The sequence below is a fragment of the Molothrus ater genome, chromosome 4 (assembly GCF_012460135.2).
Source record: "Molothrus ater isolate BHLD 08-10-18 breed brown headed cowbird chromosome 4, BPBGC_Mater_1.1, whole genome shotgun sequence".
In the NCBI taxonomy this organism is placed as follows: domain Eukaryota; kingdom Metazoa; phylum Chordata; class Aves; order Passeriformes; family Icteridae; genus Molothrus; species Molothrus ater.
In genome coordinates, this window is record NC_050481.2 from 63,305,357 (window position 1) to 63,325,431 (window position 20,075).

General features: G+C 39.1%; 1 protein-coding gene across 2 annotated transcripts in view; it reads right to left on the reverse strand.

The window, feature by feature from the left end:
- Positions 1-1,122: 1,122 nt before the first annotated feature.
- Positions 1,123-20,075, reverse strand: part of HTT (huntingtin) — an 81,359-nt gene continuing 62,406 nt past the window's right edge. For both annotated transcript variants that reach the window (XM_036381564.2, XM_036381563.2), the window contains 16 exons: positions 19,557-19,744; positions 18,794-18,920; positions 17,845-17,945; positions 15,856-16,010; positions 15,348-15,487; positions 15,095-15,177; positions 14,692-14,822; positions 14,383-14,512; positions 13,463-13,618; positions 10,661-10,851; positions 10,110-10,224; positions 9,675-9,888; positions 9,424-9,529; positions 7,851-8,013; positions 7,079-7,239; positions 1,123-6,114 (listed from right to left, as the gene is read on the reverse strand). In XM_036381564.2, the coding sequence (XP_036237457.1) occupies positions 5,901-6,114; positions 7,079-7,239; positions 7,851-8,013; positions 9,424-9,529; positions 9,675-9,888; positions 10,110-10,224; positions 10,661-10,851; positions 13,463-13,618; positions 14,383-14,512; positions 14,692-14,822; positions 15,095-15,177; positions 15,348-15,487; positions 15,856-16,010; positions 17,845-17,945; positions 18,794-18,920; positions 19,557-19,744 (2,375 nt within the window). In that variant the 3' untranslated portion in view covers positions 1,123-5,900. The remainder of the gene's footprint in view (positions 6,115-7,078; positions 7,240-7,850; positions 8,014-9,423; positions 9,530-9,674; positions 9,889-10,109; positions 10,225-10,660; positions 10,852-13,462; positions 13,619-14,382; positions 14,513-14,691; positions 14,823-15,094; positions 15,178-15,347; positions 15,488-15,855; positions 16,011-17,844; positions 17,946-18,793; positions 18,921-19,556; positions 19,745-20,075) is intronic.

Sequence of the window (20,075 nt, forward strand, 5' to 3'; positions counted from 1 at the left end):
CAAGTTTTTAACAAACCTACAAGTTACAAATCTTTTCATCTCTTCAAACAGTTATGCAAAACTTATGGTGTAATTATGTTTAATTCTACAGGCAATCAAAGCCTTTTGTCTTGTAACTGGGGTGGAGCCCTGCCAATTCCCAAATGATGGCTGCAATAATCTTTACAGCTGCACTGCCTAAAAAAGTAGGAAAAAAAAGCACAATACCTATACAGGGCAGGAAAGGCAGTGGGGAAAGCAAAAAAGTTCTAGCAAATTAAAAAGTGCTAGTCTACTAAGTGCAATGCTTCATCTGCCTGTGCCTGGCAATTCATCTTTAGGGGTAATACGTCCAGAAATTAAATGTCTTTTCTTCTCTGAGTGAGAAAAAGATGAAGAGTTTATGACTCCAATGCATGTCCAGCTCTGCAGACAAAGGCACTTACCACAGCACAGCTCTGTCCCTCAGCTCCAGGGCTGCACTCAAAGGTGACACAGTGGCGGGTCAGCCGCCACCAACACCGACAGGCAGCAACGAGATGGAAAAGGAGTTACTTTGACTCAGGACAAAACCAGCACGTGCTTTCTACATTAAGCTACTACTTCAAACTTTATGCCAGAGTTTCCAGGGAACAGCCAAGTGCTGCAAAGTTAATCAAAACAAGATGTCTGTGAGCCGTTGAGTACTGCAAGGGATCCTCCAGTGTTCAGCAGCAGGACCACCCAGAAATTTCTTTTAAGATGCAAGCCCAACAGCTGGAAAACCAAGCTTCAGCAAGTTAAACCATTTCTTCTCCTGTGTAACATTATCCCTCCCCAGGACTGCTGTGGATAAATACACTCTCATTCACAAATACAGCTGTACACTTGAATTTTGCCTTTTCTGATCTCATCTAGAATCCCAGAGAAGTTTTGGCAAGCATGACTGTTAGATACAATTAAAAGCTCAGCCGTGATAGCTCTTGGTTAATTGCAAACAGCACTGTGATTTTGCAGCATAGCTACATTTGCAGAAAGTTCAAGTATTCTTGCAAATCTTAATAATACTCAGTATTTGATAGTTGCTGAAAAGAGGAGATACTGGGGAAAAACTCTAGTAAAATGCATCAAGCCCTTCTTTTTAAATAACCAGAGAAAAATCACTTACAGTAATAGTTGCATTTTATTTTCTCTTTTAGTTTCAATGTGCAGTATTTTCAGCATTTTTTTTTTAAACTGAAACATACATCTAAAATTATATGCTTTTCTTTTCCCTTGAGTACAATTGCTTTTCAGGTTGGGGCTCCAAGCTTTTGCCCATCATTGCCCTCACACTGTATCCCACCACAGGGTGCGTTACCTTATCCTTGTCAAGTTTATCCAACTGGATGGTGTGTACACACGGACTGATGGCAATGAGAAGCTCACACAAAATGCACATGACTAAAGCAGCACATGCTTCACAAATGCTCTGCAGCATTTATACCCAGTTACCTGAATGCAGCTAAAAACTTTATCAAGATACACCGTAGAAGCTCTCCTGGGTATGACTGTGGGATTCTCAAGATTTTTAAATGGATACTTAGGTAGCATGCACAATGAGTTCACCCAAAATCTCTGTATTAGGTTAAATTAACATCATTAGTTTCCCCCAAATTTTGCTACATTGCTTACTCTAGTTTTTACAGCAGCTTGTTTTCACTTTGAAACATTTAAACTACTTAAAAACTAGCAAAGTATTTTGTCCTCTTGTAACTTTCAGCAATTGTGTCCTTATAACCAAAACTGTTTTAAGAGCAAAGCACCTACCATTGTCCCTCAGTTGATTTCTACCTTTAGCAGAAAGTTTAGTTGAGATTGTACATGGAAAAAATCTGATTTACACCATAAATGTACTCAATTAGTTGCCCATCTTCTCCCATCCCTTTCAATGACCGGGTAAGATCCTGAATGACTGAATTTAATTAAACTGCTTATTGCTATTATTTATTGCTCATTATACCCTAAAATTTCTTATATTATGGAAGCATAAATGCCCAGCCCTGACAGCTCCACAAAACCCTAAGACAAACCAGGTCTGCTGCCCTTGGAGAACTGTCTTTGCAGTGCTTTTGACACAACCTCCTTATTTGCTATAGAGTTAACAGCCACTGAAAAAGGAGAATGGCAAGACAGAATGCTCTTAAGGCAAAGCTACTAGATACCAACAAATTACTTTTAACCCAAAAGGTTCCACTTGTTCCTCCCTTCACGTGACCAAAATCTGTTCACTCAGTGCTTTCGGAATGCTGCTGGTGTTAAAAAACAAGCAATGTCTTGGTGCTAAGAAGGCATTCCTACCAAAGCAAAAGAAACACACAGTCATTTACTAGGTGCTTTAGGCAAGAAATGGCATCTGAGTATACACTTTAGAGAAGATTTAAATAAACTCCCATTCAATTGCAACTGGAAAACAACATAAATAGTAAAGAAAATACTTTGAACCCCACAAATAAGAACAGGTTTACAATAAGTTGTTGTTTGCAACTCCTCACTCTTGCACTCAGCACAAGGGAGGGGGTAGGCTGAAATGAAACACAAAGCAAACTTTATTTAATGGGTCAGTGGGTAGCTGGTCCAAAAGCTATTTGTAACAAGTTGGCTGGCATACAATGTTCTTAGGGGAGGGCCACATTATAGATTTAGTAATGCAGTTTCTTTGACAACTGAATTGTAACTGAAGTTTTAAATATTAATCTGTCTCAAGTATGCTCCCAGTCATGCCACACCTCTCATCTTGTAAGGCTTTTAAGAAGCCACTTTTACTGCAAAGCAGATTAAAGATGCTGTCTGCTTTGTTTAGCCAGGACAACAAATGTATGTCTAAAGACCAAACACATTTCTACCCTGATCTCAATGAAAAAATGAACAGCCTGATTTTCAGAATTAGCTTTCTGTTTACAGCAAGTTAAAAACACTCTGTGAAATAAAATCTTGCATAGAGTCAGTCTCAAAGGACAAGCAGTATTTTTATTTCCTTTAAATGCAACATCAGAATCCCTTAATGGCCACTGTTCTGCTGTTACTACCCCCATGGCACACCTTGCAGCTCGTGTCACTAAAAGCAGACAGGAGTGATTCTGATTTCATTCCCAAAGAAATGAGGGTGTGGAAAGAATGTCCAGGAAGAAGAGAGGAAGGTGTGCTGCAGTGGAATGTCTGAACTGAAGCCCTACTGCAGTGTGCTCCCACACTAGGAAGACCCTTAAGCTCCAACTCCTTCAGATCACAGAGGATTTCCTAAGAGGAGGTGCCCTTCTTCAGACACTTGGGACACATTAGAGGAGGTACAGACACTACAATCTCCAGGAGAGGTTAAAACAGATGAAGTTACTACCAGTGAATCTGTGTGAGGTTAGAAGGGAGTGCATCAGCTCTAGAGCTTGTCTTGAAACAGGTAATGCAAATACTTGCTCTAAGGCTGGCAAGAGGCAGCTGAGGAATGGGAGTCTGTCACATCTATCATGTTTTAACCCAGCTGTGCTGACTGCTTGATTCAATGTATTTCTTCACTGGCTTGAAAGATTCTATAGCAAGTCCCAAGCCGGTTTGGAAAGTTTCAGAAAGGGTCTAGCTCCTGTGATCCCAAGGTAAAGTAATCAGCTGGTCTGTGTTAATCATGAGGAGCTTAAAATTATGAAGAATTTAACAGTTTCATAACACAACATATACTGTTATATGGTGAGAATTTGACTAACCTGATGCTTAAAAAATATATTAAAATCTATTTTTAAATTCTGGAAAATAGCTTACAAAAATATCTTCACTTAAACTATATATCATACAAAAACTGACTGGTGTGTGGGTTTACAGTACAAAACGATTATTGGTGATTACAAAAGGGAAGAGTGATCTATACTACCCCTTAATGCAAACACAGGGCATTATATCTCACTGCCTGGAATTAGACTTTTATCAGAATTAAGATAATTTCCAATATAACTCAAAAACTTTCAAACAGTATCTATTTTATTAAACCTTTTTCTGAAACCCTGTTCAGTTTCTTTTAAAAATCACCACAGTGCTGTGGCCCAAGGAAGAAGAGTAACCCAACTTAGGACAGAAATAATTGCTCTAGATAATAAGACCTGTAGAGAGCTCAATACAGCAACATCTACAGTTGTTTCTACTGCCCCTACTACCAATTTCCTCTACCAGTTTCTAAAAGGAAGCGACACCAGTGGACAATTCCTTTGTAATCAATTTAAGGGCAGAAGCAACAATTTTTGGTCTAGATTGGAATTAGTTTAAATACATGGGTTTAATAAATACAAATATACACATCTGTATACATTAAATGTTGTCACATGTGTATAATTTCAACATATACATTATATACAGAAATACATACAGTACATGCTCCTCCTGACAACACTATCTCATTTTTCCAAGTGTCACCAAAAGGTGTGATAAGAAAATGAAGAGAGGCTGAATGTAGGATCTGACTGAGAACCAAGGTATCATTTCTCTATCATGAAAGACTTAAATACAACTAAAGACAAATGCTGTGCTAGATTTCCTCATGTAAAGCTTAGGAATCAATGGCATTCCCTGGGTGGTGAGTAAAAGCTAAATCTGGCCCTGTGTAGTGTCCTGGAATTCATGGATATTTGTGTTTGTGTCTAAAGCATTATGGATACAACAGGTAATAAAAGAGGTTGTGTAATCTAACACTTTAGCCAGTCCCAGAGTAGACCACAGCAGCCTTCTGATTCTCTACTGCTACCTCATACTTGTTCACATGAGAGTGGTCCAGGTGACTCCATGGTCTCACTTAGGAAAGGTCAAATGGTTGTTGACTACTGGGGAGCTTGCACCATTTTGTCTCTTAAAATGCTGTGCAGCAAATAAGAGCAGTTTCTTAAGTATCTAAAGTTTGATCCAGAGTGACTACTCCTCTTTCTTACCATTATGTCTCAAAATTAAGGAATTACAAAGAAGCTACAGTAAAGTGGATCACAAGAATGCCTCCTTAGTACAGTTTCTCAAGACAAATTAATCAACATATTCCAGTTTTAAAGCACTTTAAGAAAAAGTGAGATGTAAAACAAGATGTAATCTGTACACTAAGATGGATTTCCAAAAGGAACATGAATTCAAGAATGAGGAAAAAAAATGAGGACAATACAGATGTCAAGACATTCAGTAGCATGGCTTTTGTTCATCTCCAATTACAGCACAGCTCATGCACCACACATCTTACAATTTTACATACTGTACATAATATAGAAATATTTAAGTTAAAATTTCTTTCACTGATATACTGTACTCAAATTTGAAATCCTGAGAAGAAAAAAGAAAAAGGTGTGGTTACGTATGTGCACTATATCTCTGGTATCACCAACACATACACCACTGGATATCAGAAAATCCAGAGAGAAATTACATGCTGGAAGTGTAAATCATAAAAGCCATTTTCTCTTTTCCTGGTTTGGGAGAGACATTAGGAAACCAATTCTATTTTGTACTACACAACAGTATATACAGGTACATAAAACGATGAAGTTGGCTAATGACTGCACGTTGCAATAACAGTCTGTCAGTGCTTCACTGCTGCACCACAGTGGCTTCAGCTGCATATTGGGAAGAACAGGAATACCAAATACCTTGCATGTGGTACTAGCTCATATTTTACAGCTTGGATGTGTGGCTTCTTTAGTCCCCACCATCACTTGAAAAACACTGACATACTTCATTCCACTTAGAGGTGTTTGGTGTCAACAACAACTACACTTGACTCAGGTGATTTCCAGTGCTGCAGAGCACTTGTCCATGCATGCTGGAAGGAAAACTGACAGGTCCGTATTTAGCACAAATGCAACCCCAGGTACTTTCTTCATCTTGCATTCCTCATAACTCATATTCCAACACTAGTCATGCAGTTCCACTACACATCAGGATGTTCAGCATGCTGTGACCTTGTGGACATTTTGCAAACAGGTCAGGAGGCGGTGGTATGGGGTTCCTGGAGAAGCCACCACCTCAAACACCGACTGGAAGGCTCTCCGATCCAACTCCTCATCGATCTGGTGCCGGTAGAAGTCTATGGCCACCAAACAGAAGATGTTAACATCCACCTGCTCTGATTTCCCCATTCTGCTGATAATATGTGGAAGACTGAAACACAAGTTAAGGTCATAAAATGACAGACATTGCCTCTCTTTTGGTTTAGCAGTTTAAACTCTGTTCTCCAAGTTCACCAACAACGTTCAAGTGCAAATGCTGCCATCTGGCAATTAACTGCTATTACATAAATCCTATTTCTTCCTTAACATCACACAATTTCTTATCCTCAGAAATTAATTTCAAGCTAGCAGTAGTTTTCTTTATCCATTGGAGCAAACGATGCAATCAGCAACTGCTGAAGGCCAAAGAGCACTGCTGAGGTTGGGACTCATTAGGATGTCTCAAACATGACAAATGGCCATTTTTTTGTCTGCACACAAGATGCACTAGTTATTTTCTGTTTGTTTCAGGGCTTTGTTTATTTGTTTTTAAATAAATCCAGCACTAATACCATATATATATATATATATATATATATATATAAAGATAGATATATAGATAAATTGGAATAAGTCTGTTCCAATTTATTTGGCCAATGCAATTCCATTGCCAAAGCCCACTGTTACTGCAGTGCACAGCCAGGGTGATAACTGCAAAACACAGTTTGGATGTAGAGGATAATTCTCTTGATTTTAAGTATCTTGGCTTCTTACATTTTCTTCAATATATTTTATCTTGCAGAAGGAACACAGAGCAAAGCTTTTAAAGGTCACAGCAATACTATCTTGATGAAACTTTTAAAAAGTCTTTCAAAGGAAGGACTTTCCCAATCATCCTGCATAGCCAAAAGGAACTGATCTTAAAGCAGTAGTTTTAGATAACTTTGTTCTCACCATCTGTTTAGATGTTCTCTTTATTCCCTACAAACCTGAGGTACCAATGGCACAAAGCAATATACACCATTACTATCTGCAGTAAAACTGCCTTTTTTGTGTCTTACACTTGTACTCTTATCCTTTAAGGCTTTACACTATAATTGCCCAGAAATGGCACACATTCCATCTTTTTAGGATACATTGCTGAAATCCACTGACTGGTGGAAGCACTGACAAAAAAACAGGAAAGACTCCACATTGCCATTGCCACAGGTGTTCTTTGTGTGAAATTGGAGAGAGAGAGCATCACCCAGTCACGGACCATGGAGGATTGTCCAGTGCTATGCAGTGTCTGGAACACCTGCAAAACATTGTACACAGGAATAAAGACAGGGTGGTTGGATATGGGAAAAAGTTCAGTTTCTCTTGTAAAGGCTACAAAGCTCTGAGGGTCACAAACTGGGTTCCTGGGGACAACTCTGAGTCTGATGAATTAGGGAACTGGACTCATGGCAAATGGGCCAAACTGAAGTAATCACATAGAAATATGTAACTTGTGTGGTGTGTCTGTTTTTTATAGATCACATGTGCTGGGCACATGCACTCTCCAGTGATGCAAAGTCCAGCAGGTGCTGAAGAGCCAAAAGCCCAGAGGCCCAGCTGAAGCCACAGGGGCTTGCCTGTTAGGCTCACAAGGTGATGGCTCTCTCAGATCTAGAATCTGAGCACCAGGATCACAACCACTAACTTTCTCTTTATTTCTCATTATCAGTGACTGGACTATCTTGCTATGAGATTTGGCAATTCTAGTCCCTGATGCTACCTGGAAGGCAAAGCTCACAGCAGGACACCTCAATCATGGCAGGTTTTTTAGCTCTAATTAACAAAAGTGGTATATGGCCCTTCAGCTGAGCTGTCAATTATTTAGAAATTTTCTGAAACATTTAAGAAAAATAAATGTATCAATACTACCTTATAAACTACTGTTGCCATGAATTGTGGGTATGGCTGCTGATTGGACAGAAATTCCCCAATGACTTTGTTCATTACATCTTGTGGGGGGAAAAAATCATCAAGGAACTGCGGAAGAATCCGAGCCACTACTCGAGCTTCAAAGGGAAATCCCTTCCTGATCCTGAAAATAATAAAAAATTAAATACATTATGATTGAATGTCAACACCTATCTTGTTCTTTTCCAATTTAATTGGCAATGGAAAGAATATTTTACTTTCATCTCTGAGTAGGCAAGTTCTCAGCACTGATGAATCCAAATCTTCATGTAATCTTAATAACAGACTACCCAGAGAGGTCTCTCAAAGCTGTCAGAAGCTGTTACAGGTGTCTCTTTACCCCACACTTTCCCCTTTTCTTTTTTGAATAATCACATTTTTTAAAGGTCTGAACTGTATCAGAGATGAGACTTACCAACAGGAATGCTGAAAAAACTAAACAAGAACAAAAAAGGACAGGGAGATCACTCCTCCTAGTTACCAGAGAAAAGATCATTTATAAACAGAACACTACTTTTCATTCATAACATCTTGGCATTTTTTATTCAAGTTCAGAATGACCAATATATCAAATGAGAAAAGCAAGCTGTATTGCTTTATAAAGTGGCGAAAAGATACTCCAACCTACAGACAACTTTGTTTAAATAACACTAATTGGAAAATGATTGAAATCATAACATGAATGAATGATTGAATCAATAACACTAATTGGAATCTTTCTAATAAAGGCAGCTTCTGTTGATGTATCAAGATCAAGTTACCATCATTTGATTCTTCCCTGCAAAAGTTATTTTTTGCTTGTAGTAGTCACATTTGTTTTGCTAGCTCTTCAGAGTGATATATTCAAAAACACTCAAGCACTGCTCTAGTTCTGTTCCCACCAAGTACAGAAGTGAAACCCTCCTCCAGTTTTATGGAAAAACCACTGAACACTTTAAAAAATGTAAACCATTACCCACAAACTACTACACCAAATCTAACATGCTATACTCACTTAAGACAGCTTGAGATTGTCAGATCAAAACAGGGGTTTTGAAATGTTCCCATTAATGAGTTCCATGTGAATACAGAAGTTTTACTGTATCCTTCCACTGCAATTACTTAACAGCCTCAGAAAGAGCAACTCTTGTGAGGAGGGAAGGGGGGAAAAAGTTTTAAACTCTTAGGGCAGTTAGAAAGATTATTTCCTGTAAACTGGATTTATATCCTTGATTATGTAGAAGACATCCTGAAAAGCACTTAAGAGTTTGACCTGAAGGGAGCTGGAAATACATTTATAAAGCATTACAGTTTGTGCAACACACTGTATCAGTTTGGACATGTCTGGTTTTCATTTACATTCCTGCACATTTGTGCTGCTTCAGCAATTCCATCAGTGTTACTGTGTATACCAGGAGTGTAACTTTTAAGCAACAGTAACTAGAGAAACATCATTAATTAAACTGTAAGAACTGTCAAATAGAGAAGTGACCAAGCAGTGGCAAACACAATCCTTTCCCTCCCAGAGCCCCACTTACACATTTTGTCCTCTTACCTATCAAAAAGGACAGATACTCGTTCCATAGCAACAATCACAGATTCACTGTCAGGAGCACCAGGATTTGCATCTGGGATACGGCTGGGGCTGATTTTTTCCTTTCCTGAACCAAAATAATTTGTTACAAGTTCACTGTGGATGTTAAAATACACTGCTTTTACTCTTGGGTAACAAAAATAAATTAAGAAAATTAGCACTGTTAGCAAGCCAGTCTCCCAGCACATGAGAAATATAAAGAAAGTGAATACCTGTGTACATGCAAGTCAGCATCAATCCCAGGGCTGCCATTGCTCTGTGGGGGCTCTGCACATTCACCCTGTCAACACTCAGCTTAACCAGGGACTCACTGTCCAGTCTGGAAAGCTGCTCTGAAAGGAGGAGTCGCTCCAATCCTCTCAGGACACAGTGATAAATAATGGATGGTGTTGATTCATCACTTCCAGACACCATGACTCCACACATCTGAAATAAAGCAAAAAAACACCAGCTACTTGGTTTTGAGGTTTATTTAGGTCATCTTCTAGCACCACACCACAACAGCATGGAACAGCATCAGGTATTAACAAAAACTGATGAAACTCAACCCAAAAGCATGCCCACACCTCAGTATCCAAGTGTTAAAGACAGTAATGTGGTGGTCTCAGGTTACACAACCACATCTCACTGGAGGCATCACAACATACCTGTATAATTCCTGCAGAGAATTCAGGCCCTACATCAAGTGGGTAATTCTCAATCAAATAGAAAGCAGCTGCACACATGACCAAAATGTGCTCTTGGTTATGGATATTCACACAACTGCAAATGAGCAAAAACACTAGTGGTCACACCAAAGTTGTTTAGGTCACAAACAGACACTATAAACAATTTCTAGAAATTCAAAGTATTTTTCAACATGAAAACTAAACCCTTTTTAAAATCACAGAAAGTATTGCTGAGGTGCCATAAGAGAACATTGATTATTATGAAAATGACAGAAAAATGAGGTTTAAGTAACAGTTTAGCAAAGACATGAAAGCCTGTACTATCAAACAGTTTTCTCATCCTCAAATACCATTTCACTCTGTAAATGAAACCTAAAATTGGATGATATTTTCAATGAAAATGCCAAAACCTGCTTGATACAACAGCCTGCTATAAAATGTACTGGCAACTGCCAACAACAGAGAGCCCTTTTGTTCAGACATAAACATGCAACAGTTTGGAGCCAGGGGGAAAGGGAGAAGAGTCTTACTGTGCTACTCCTCTCAAATTGGAGAGCAGATACTCGCTGATAATTGGAATGAGCTGCTTTGCTGTTTCATCCAGCAAGTCACACTCAAGGATATAAAGGATTCCATGCAGGGCTCCAATCCGACTTGGCATGTGGGTGCTCCTCAGGGTTGATTCCAGCAGTCGACTTACTGGTTCAGCCACAGCCTTATCCTAATACAGCCAACAAGAGCACTCATTAGAAATCAACACTGGTTCAAATACTGGCAAGTCCTGTCATTCAGAAATACTTGGAACAAATTAAAGAGCAGAAAATAGGGAACAAACCAGAGCCTGGCTTAAAGTACTTTGAATAAATGTAACAAGACTAATACATTCACACAAGAGATCAGTTGCAGATTAACTAGGAAATTGATGCTACTTTGTTTTATTTGTACAAAGTTATGTCATGATTTAAAATTTAAAAAATCCAAATAAGATAAGGATTAGTTCAGTAAATAGTATGAGCTATTAAGAATACAGGACTTGAATGATTGAAATTTTGTGGTCTTCCAATTAAGCACAAAGGATGCTTCCATCTGAAACAGACTGGCACCAGACAACTATACTCTGCCATCTACTATCTGTCTACTCAACTGATAGCACATCATTCCATTCACAGAATCACAGAATAATGAGGCTGGAAGAGACCTCTAAAATCAAGTCCAACCTATGCCCTAACACCTCAACTAGACTATAGCACCAAGTGCCATGTCCAGTCTTTTTTTAAACACATCCAGAGATGGTGATTCTACCACCTCCCTGGGAAGACCATTCACTTATTATTCTCTGAGACCACTGGTACTCACACCTGCACATCTTTCCCTCCACCAATTCTGTGATCTGGATGAGGGAATTCAGTGTACGTTCAGCTGGGCAGGAGTGTTGATCTGCTGGAAGTGAGGGAGACTCTGCAAAGGGATCTGGACAGGCTGGATCAATGGACCAAGGCCAAGGGTCTGAGGTTCAACAAGGCCAAGTGCTGGGTCCTGCCCCTGGGTCACAGCAACCCCTGCAGTGCCACAGGTGGGGCAGAGTGCCTGGAAAGGGCCCCGTGGAAAAGGACCTGGGGGTGCTGGGTGAGAGTGGCTGAACATGAGCCAGGTGTGCCCAGGTGGCCAAGAAGGCCAATGGCAGCTGGCCTGGATCAGCAGTGCTGTGGCCAGCAGGACCAGGGCAGTGACTGTCACCCTGTACTTCACAGAATCATTAAGGCTAGAAAAGCCCTCCAGGATCATGGAGTCCAGCCTCTGACCAAGCTGAGCACCATCAACTAAACCACAGCTCTGAGTGCCATGTCCAGTCATTTCTGGAACACCTGCAGGGATGGTGACTCTACCACTTCCCTGGGCAGCCCATTCCAATGCTTAACCACCCTTCCAGTGAAGAAATTCTTCCTAACAGCCAACCCAAACCTCCTCTGGCACAACCTGAAGCCATTTCCTCTTGTCCTGTCACCTGAGAGAAGAGACTGACCCTTACTTTGCTATAATCTTTCAGGAACTTGTTGAGTCATAAGCCCCACCCTGAGCCTCCTTAGGCTCCATCCTTAGGGAAATGGTTTAGTTAGGTGAATGGTTGGACTCAATGATCTCTCTCTTTTCCAACCTAAGTGATTCCACAACTTTATGTTCAATATTCAAGGTCAAGCTGGTATCAGATACTTCACTCCCTGTTACCAAATACCACAACTTACTGGAATGTACAAAATCTATTTTGAATTTTAGTTCTGGAAAGTCATCTCCTTACTACCTAAGTAATTAGTAGAAATTACTTGCTTTACCTTGTCCCTTTACTCATGAAGTATCTAAGATACAGGCCAGTTTGAGACAGTGTCTGCTCTCTAGTTGCTCTTTTTAAGCAAATTTTCTACATAGCTGAGCACAGAACAACAAGCAACTGTTGATGGAACCAGCTTCTTGTTTTTAAGTCCCACCAAGCTGTTATATTCAGCCGTTTGCTTATAAGAAGGTGTTATTAGCTCACTGAGTGGGAAATGACAGCCTAGTCAAAATAAGCTGATCTCTAAAACTGTTTCTGTATGTTTGCCATCACCTTCCCAGCCTTCCCTTGCAGAGCTGCTGCTGCAATAGCTACTGAAAGCCCCTCCCTAAAAGCCTTTCAGAATTTCTTTTACCACTATTACCCATATAGCTTTATATTCGTCTCAGTTTCTAGAAGTGCTAACTCCTTCCAAAATGATTTGTAATGTTTTTCCTAAATAACTCCACTCTGAAATGTTCACTGGAAAGTACTCCTGGTCTTCACATCTCAAGACAGAATGATGCAGTGGAGGGAAGAGTGAGGGAAAGAAAAGGGATACCTGACTATCTGAGACTATATTTTCATTACATGCACTGTCCCAGCCTCCCATGAGATTACAGTCATTCCCCAGAATACCAATCTAGCAAAAGCTGTTCTCTAAGTCCTTATTTCTGGCCTGAAATGTAACAAATGAAGAGTCCAGGGCAAAGGCAACACTGAACTCAATACAACAAACCAAAAAGCACATTAAACTATGCTCAAACCTCAAAAAAATATCAAATCAAGCAACCTTTCTGTTTGAATAAAGGGCAATTGGAGATAATGTTTGCAAACTCTGAAAGCCCAGAATACATATCCTATTACTTCTTACAGCCATGCAGATCAACTGAGGATGTTCTTAGAGACAAACCACCAGTATACCAAGTATATATACAGCCACAAGTACACCAGGTTTTGCAGCAGAAGCTGAGTTAACCTAAACACTCATGAATTTGCAGTAAACTTTCTGAGAATTTCTTACCATTCCAAGAACAGCAGCAGCTTTACAAGTAGCTGGTATCAAATACTGTACAAGAATCTCATCTTCTGATGGATGCACCTTTCTCAACTCTGTCAGTGTTGTGTACATCATCTCAAACTGATTCCTTTCTGTAAATAAGTCTGACACTGCCAGAAGCTGTACAGAAATTAAAATTGAATATATAAAAATTCCCATTAGCAGACAGCCAAAAATTGACTCTCCCTTCTGTTAAAATTGTGAGCAAAAGATTCCTCAATTGATCTATTAAATGTGTAAACATTTACTCAAGGGTCTGAAATAACTATTACTATTATTTTCCAAAATTAATTACACCATTCATCTCCAATAATGACCTCCAAGAAGTCCTTTTTACCAAAAAGTTTACAAAATCAAAGCCACTATAGTAAGTAACTCTGGGACATGAACATTGCTATTTACAATGTACTAAACCATCCCAAAACATACAACAGACTTCTCTTGCAAGGATAGCTTCACTTTAAGTCATAAGAGTGATAGTAAATAATGGCTGTCAAGACACATTCCACAGCTGTGTTCTTAGTTTTGCTTTAATAATCAACTTAATTCTCAAATACATTGTTGTTCCATCTTCATTTTTTTACAAAGGGATAGGATAAGAAAATCTTGCTTTAGCAAGCAGTCAAGTAAAATATAAACTGCCATTAAGTAGCAATAAAGTATTTGTAATGTAGCAGCAGAATACGAAATTTGGATGCTTATATAGCTTAAATCAGTCTAATGCTGTAGTTGTCCAAGTTATGCTTCTGTACTGCCCACAGAATAGCAGTGCCAAGAAAATTCTGTGTGTTCCATATATTAAAAGATGCATTATAAATGTTACTTAGTTTTGAACACTTATAGCATATGCCCAGTTATGACTCTGAGTGCCAATTGAGACTTACTGATCGCACCACTTCACTGATCAGAATCACTGGTGTTCTCTTGCTGGGGTTGGATGGCAATATCCACTGACTGTACAGCTCAAGCAAGAACTGAGAACAAGAGTGGATATCTACACCAGCCCGGTGTTTCCTGCAAGGAACAGCAAACAAGTGTTAAAATAGCTATTCTTAAACCCTGCTAAAATGCTTGAATTGAAATAATACAGTTATTTAACAGCATCCAATTTATAAACTCAGCTTACTGAACTCAACATGAAGAAATAAAACCTTATCTATGATTCAAAAGTGAGAAGTTGAAAAAAAAGATACCTGGTGTTGATAGGAGAGGTAGGTGGTGAGGAAGGAGCAGGTACATCGTTCTCATCTTCTTCATCCTCACCCCACTCTTCTTCTCTCAGTGGAGTGATATTATTTCCTAACCATATGGAGTGGATAGAGACCTTGCAACACACACAAGAGAAAAACAAATAGCAAAGAAGTGCATTCAACTCCCCAGTAGTCAGCCTAGAAGAATCTTAGAAGCCAAATATATTTTCATTTAAATGACAGGCAACACACAGCCTCTAGCTGAGGAGACACCCAGTTACGACCTACCCTGCATCACTCAGAGCTTTTAGTTTCTATTTGATGTCAAGCAATACTTCTTAACTAATTTTTCAGAACTGGAGGAAATGTAATGAAAATCAAGTTTAAAGCTGAGCTTTTAACAAACCTGTCCCAATTTATAATCCATATCTCCTATTTCTCGTTCAGTATTGATCTGCAGTAAGAGTTTTTCATGGCTGATAAGAGCACCTGTAATGAAACACAGGGTGAATTTTTAAAAAGTACAAAATAAAGCACATGTGAAAATGGCTTCATTTCCCACAAACTAGGATTTCAAATTTTTTCTGAGAGTACCTTTCCCACATTTTAAATGTGAAAGAAATTCACTCTCCCCTTCTCCCCCACAAACAAGCCCTTACCTGTAGTAGCAGGAGAAAGTGATGGAACAGGGTCCCAAGCTTGGTATAAGTGATGAGTAGCAATATTATCTCTCTTAGACACCATTGCCTGGATTTCCTGTTCAACAATTCCCCTGATAACACTTAGCTTCCTCCCAAACCTAAAAGCCCAAGAGAAATCATTTTAGCAGATTCTTCCTTTAAAAGTTTTGTGCAAGTCTGGCTCACACTGTAATGTTGTGTGTCTATGCTTATTTTCAGTGTCAGTGAAATAAAAATGCTGAAAAATATGTTCTGCACACTGTTTACTAGATTTTATTAAGATGGTATCTTTTTCAGATAATCTTTTAAGTCAGCAGGTTCGCAATGCTAAATCCATGCAACTTGTATGTAAATAAATCCATCCATATATACTCTTACTTAGAAAATACAATCTACACATATTTTTCCTACAACTAGAGTAAGCAACTGTCATCATTATGTATTAACCACAAGTTCTATGCATTTGAAAACAAATGAAAACAAATACCTTGTGTCCAGAGCTTTCAAAGCTTTGTTGCGAGGCTGCTGCTCCAAGCAGCTGACTGCTGGATTGCCTGCAACAGGGATGGTCATTGCACTCAACACCAGGGAGGTTATGGCTTGCACTGCCAGAACATTGATCTGGGTCCTCTCTGTATCTTCCTGTAAAATGAACTCACTGTAATTTGAATTGTTAAAAAAAAATCCCAAAAGCTCTGAATATCAGTTTGTCAGGTTTCACTAAATTATCATTAATAAGCCTGACACCTGCTCTTCTTCCCATCCTGAAATCCATGTGACATAAACAATGCACACAAAGCACTGACTGCAGCAGCAACACATCCTTCCTCTCATCAGTCACTCTGCATGCACCCTTCTCTTGTCCCAACAGCATTAAAACCTCAAGATGTCAATTTCAGAACTTTTTAAAAAGTGTTTAGCCTCTTTCTTTGCAACTACCCATTAGTTACTTGTTGAAACAAAGCATCAAACCACAAAAGCATCTGATCCTTGTTAGAGATGTTAGATGGTAACTAATGTTCAGCTTTCAAAAAATGTTATTTTTATTTCAGAAGATATTAACATACTGAAATTTACAACAGCACTTAAAATATTTGCAATTTTGAATGTACTAGTCTGCCTTGGAAAGCAAGGCAGCAATATTATCCTTGTTCCACAAATACTCTCTACATGACAAATAAGGAACAACCAAAGGCTAGATTGCCCTAAGTCTGACCCAACATGGCCATTATGCAGAAGGCAGTCAAGTCAAGGTGTCCAAGCCTGTATAACAAACAGAAAATGCTAACCCAGGAAGAGGGATGATGATTTCCTATTCCTTTTTGCAGTCTGACACCTAGGAAGCAAGGGCAGCAAACTCCTTTGTCTGCTACTCAGGATCCACAGTCCGTCCCCTGAACTCTTCAAACTGCTCTGGGCTCTGCACCTACCATCAGGGCCATGAACAAGCCTAGGGAAATATCCTTTCAGGCCAAAGAACTAGAACCCAATAAAATCAGTTTGCTAACAGGTTAAGACAGTTGAAGAGGGAAAATCTCCTTCATGATAGCCAAGTTCACTCTTATATTGAATTTTCACAGAATCATCAAGGTTGGAAGAGACCTTCAAAGACCATCCAGTACAATCATGAATCCAGTACCACCATAATCACCCTTAGACCATGTCCCTAAGTGCCACATCCAGACCCCCACTTACAAAGACAGTGACTCCACCACCTCCCTGGAAAACTTATTCCAATGCCTAACCCCACTTTCAGTGCAAATTCTTTTCCTAATATCCAATCTGAACATCCCCTGGTGCAACTTAAGGAGTTCAGCTGAGAGATGGCAGACAAGATCAATCCCCACCTGGCTACACCCTCCTTTCAGGTAGTTGTGGGGAGTGATGAGGATCCCCCTGAGCCTCCTCTTCCTGAGACTAAACACCCTCAGGTCCCTCAGCCCCAGCCCCAGTTTTGTTGCTGTTCTTTGGACAGAAATATTTGGTACAGGAATTGGTATATAAATGCATATATTTTGGTATATAAATTAGACACAAATTCTGCTCTAAATTTCTTCAGCTCTGATCCCCAAATGCTCTCCACTGAATTTTGAACATTTACCTAAGCTAGAAGCCCAGATATCCAAAATCCAGTCTACAAGTGGGAACAAGACACATGAACATGCATCTTCAGGTCAATTAACTTCTAGTCAAGAATCTTACAAAAAAAACCCCAAAAACTGTGTTGAGTAATGTACTAATAAAGAGTTGAAACAGCTTCATTAATTTTTTTCCTCACTATTTGCATGCTTGCAGAGGCTCTAAGCCAGAAGATGGATGTGTCTGATCTCACTAGGGTATGAGAAAAAGGAAATACAAAATAGAAAAAATTCCTTAGTGTTAGTTACTTCTTTTCTGCTTTACAGTTTTATTAATAGAAACACTTTTCTTGGTTTAAGTAAAATTTCCTTTAAAAATACAATGAATACATCATTACCTCTTGCTGGTTCTCCTCCTGGTCCATTACAATGGGCTGAGTTACGAGCACACCAAGCAAAGTAGCCCAAGTCTCTTCAAACTGAGTACGGCTGATCCACCCTAAGGAAACACTCAGAGATAGCCACTGATGGCTCAATACAAAGCTAAACAAGGAACAGCATTAAAAAAGTACATTGTTTCAAGAGGTTTAGTTTCATACCACTTCCTATTCATTTTGGTGTTTTTTGTAATGGAACAGGCTTCCCAGGGAAGTGGTCACAGCACCAAGCCTGACAGATTTTAATAAATGTTTGAACAATACTCTCAGGCCCATGGTGTGACTCTTGGGGATGGTGCTGTGCAGGGCCAGGAGCTGGGATGATCCTTGTGGGTCCCTTGTAGTTCAGATTATTCTGTGATCTACTAGGTGTGGATGGAATGGCAGAGAACAACATTGCAGTTTCTCTCCTTCAGCTACAAGAAGATGGAGAGGACTGGAAACACTGTGCTAAGACACTCTTAGAATGGTTTGGGTAGGAAGTATTTTTTTCAGGACCTTCTAGTCCAACCCAAATATCTGATATCTGAGCTGAAGGTAAGTTACAGAGGTATCTTATCCCAGGACTTTATACTGTGCATTAATAGAAAAAAGTCAGGGGGAAGCAAAATATCCTCAAACATACTGTCAAGCATATGCTCCAGAAAACAAATGGTCATTCTGCAAGAGCACACTGAAATCCTCCCTGAGCTGGAATAACTTTTGGCTTTATTTCTATAACTTATTCTCTTCATTGAATGAAATGTATGAATTACTGCAGCCCAATTACTAAGCTGCTCTGAAATATTATCTGTCTTCCACATAAGCAACAAAAGTAAGCAAATGATTTCAGATACAGTTATTCAGTAATTTCAAAACACAGATAAATGCCCAATGAGAGCCAAGTGTATTCATTCCATTTTGTACATACCAAGTGTATTAATGCGATAGATGAACTCCTTAAAGATTTCCTTTTCTTGAAGAAATTCTACTGGGATTTCAGGAAAAACTGTGCCAAAGTCACCTGAAGGCTTTGGTGACCAGCCTAATTTCCAGACCTAAAGAAGTATAATGAAAGTTTAATTACCCAAGCCAGACTTAGTATTTATATTACAGCTCTAAATATACAGGTACCCCTCAAAGACAACAAGACATCAGTAAATTAAAGCAGCTCTCCAAACAGAAAAATACTCAAAGGAAGATGGAACATCTAACAAAACTTGTATACAATGTACACCATATTTCTTATTTAGGGCTTTTTCTACCATACTTCCCATTGTAAATTAATTATCCAGTTTTATGGTCCAAGTTTAGATACAGAACCAAGTAAGTTTCTGTCACATATTTCAGTTTAGAAATTGTGCAGAAATGATGCTGAAATGGAATTTAAGGAAGACAGTTCACATAATATTGATGCCTGAAAAAGCACACTGATACATCAGAGAGGGGGCAAAAAAGTTTCAACCAAAAAAATTATTATGTTTTTACATCCCCTAAGAAACACAGCACTGAGAAACAGAGAAGTGACCTGCACATGTTGTTTGTTACTCAGTGTTCAAAAAGAAAACTGATTGATCAAACCAGCTGAAGGTTGAAGTCCTACTGTTGTAGAACTTCAGATGCAGCACCATGTCTGGTTTTCAAAGTTTTTCAATAACTTTTAAAGTCCTGAAAGCAAACCATAATAAACCTACCAAGGGAGGTACTCTGGTGTAGCTGTTCACTAGAGGCAGCCTTGCTAAACTGATGATGATGTTCTTGAGGACAGGAGTGAGAAATGCAGGGATGCTGCTGTTTCTTTTGTGCCCCAGTGACAAGACAGTCTGTAAGCATTCCACCATCTCAGCTATCATTTCACACGCTGCAATAATGTGTTTTGTTTCTTTGTTGGGAGAGAAAGAAATTCAGCTTTACAAATCCCCTCAAAAGACAAGTAATTTAAAAACACAGAAACACAAAAAATTCTTAATGAAAGAGTACGTTAATTAAAAAGGACAAAACCACACTAAGGACACAAACAAATTTTTAAAATTTAAAATCCCACACTTTAAAAAGCTCAGTCTGTAGCATACTGCACAGCTAACAGGAACCCCCAAAAGAAAAATCTGCATTAATGTATAACTTTCAAGAAAAAGCAACTATACCTGTAAAAATATGGCAACCTATATTTAATAGACATTTACCAAATACAAATAAGGTCTCAGATGAACTTT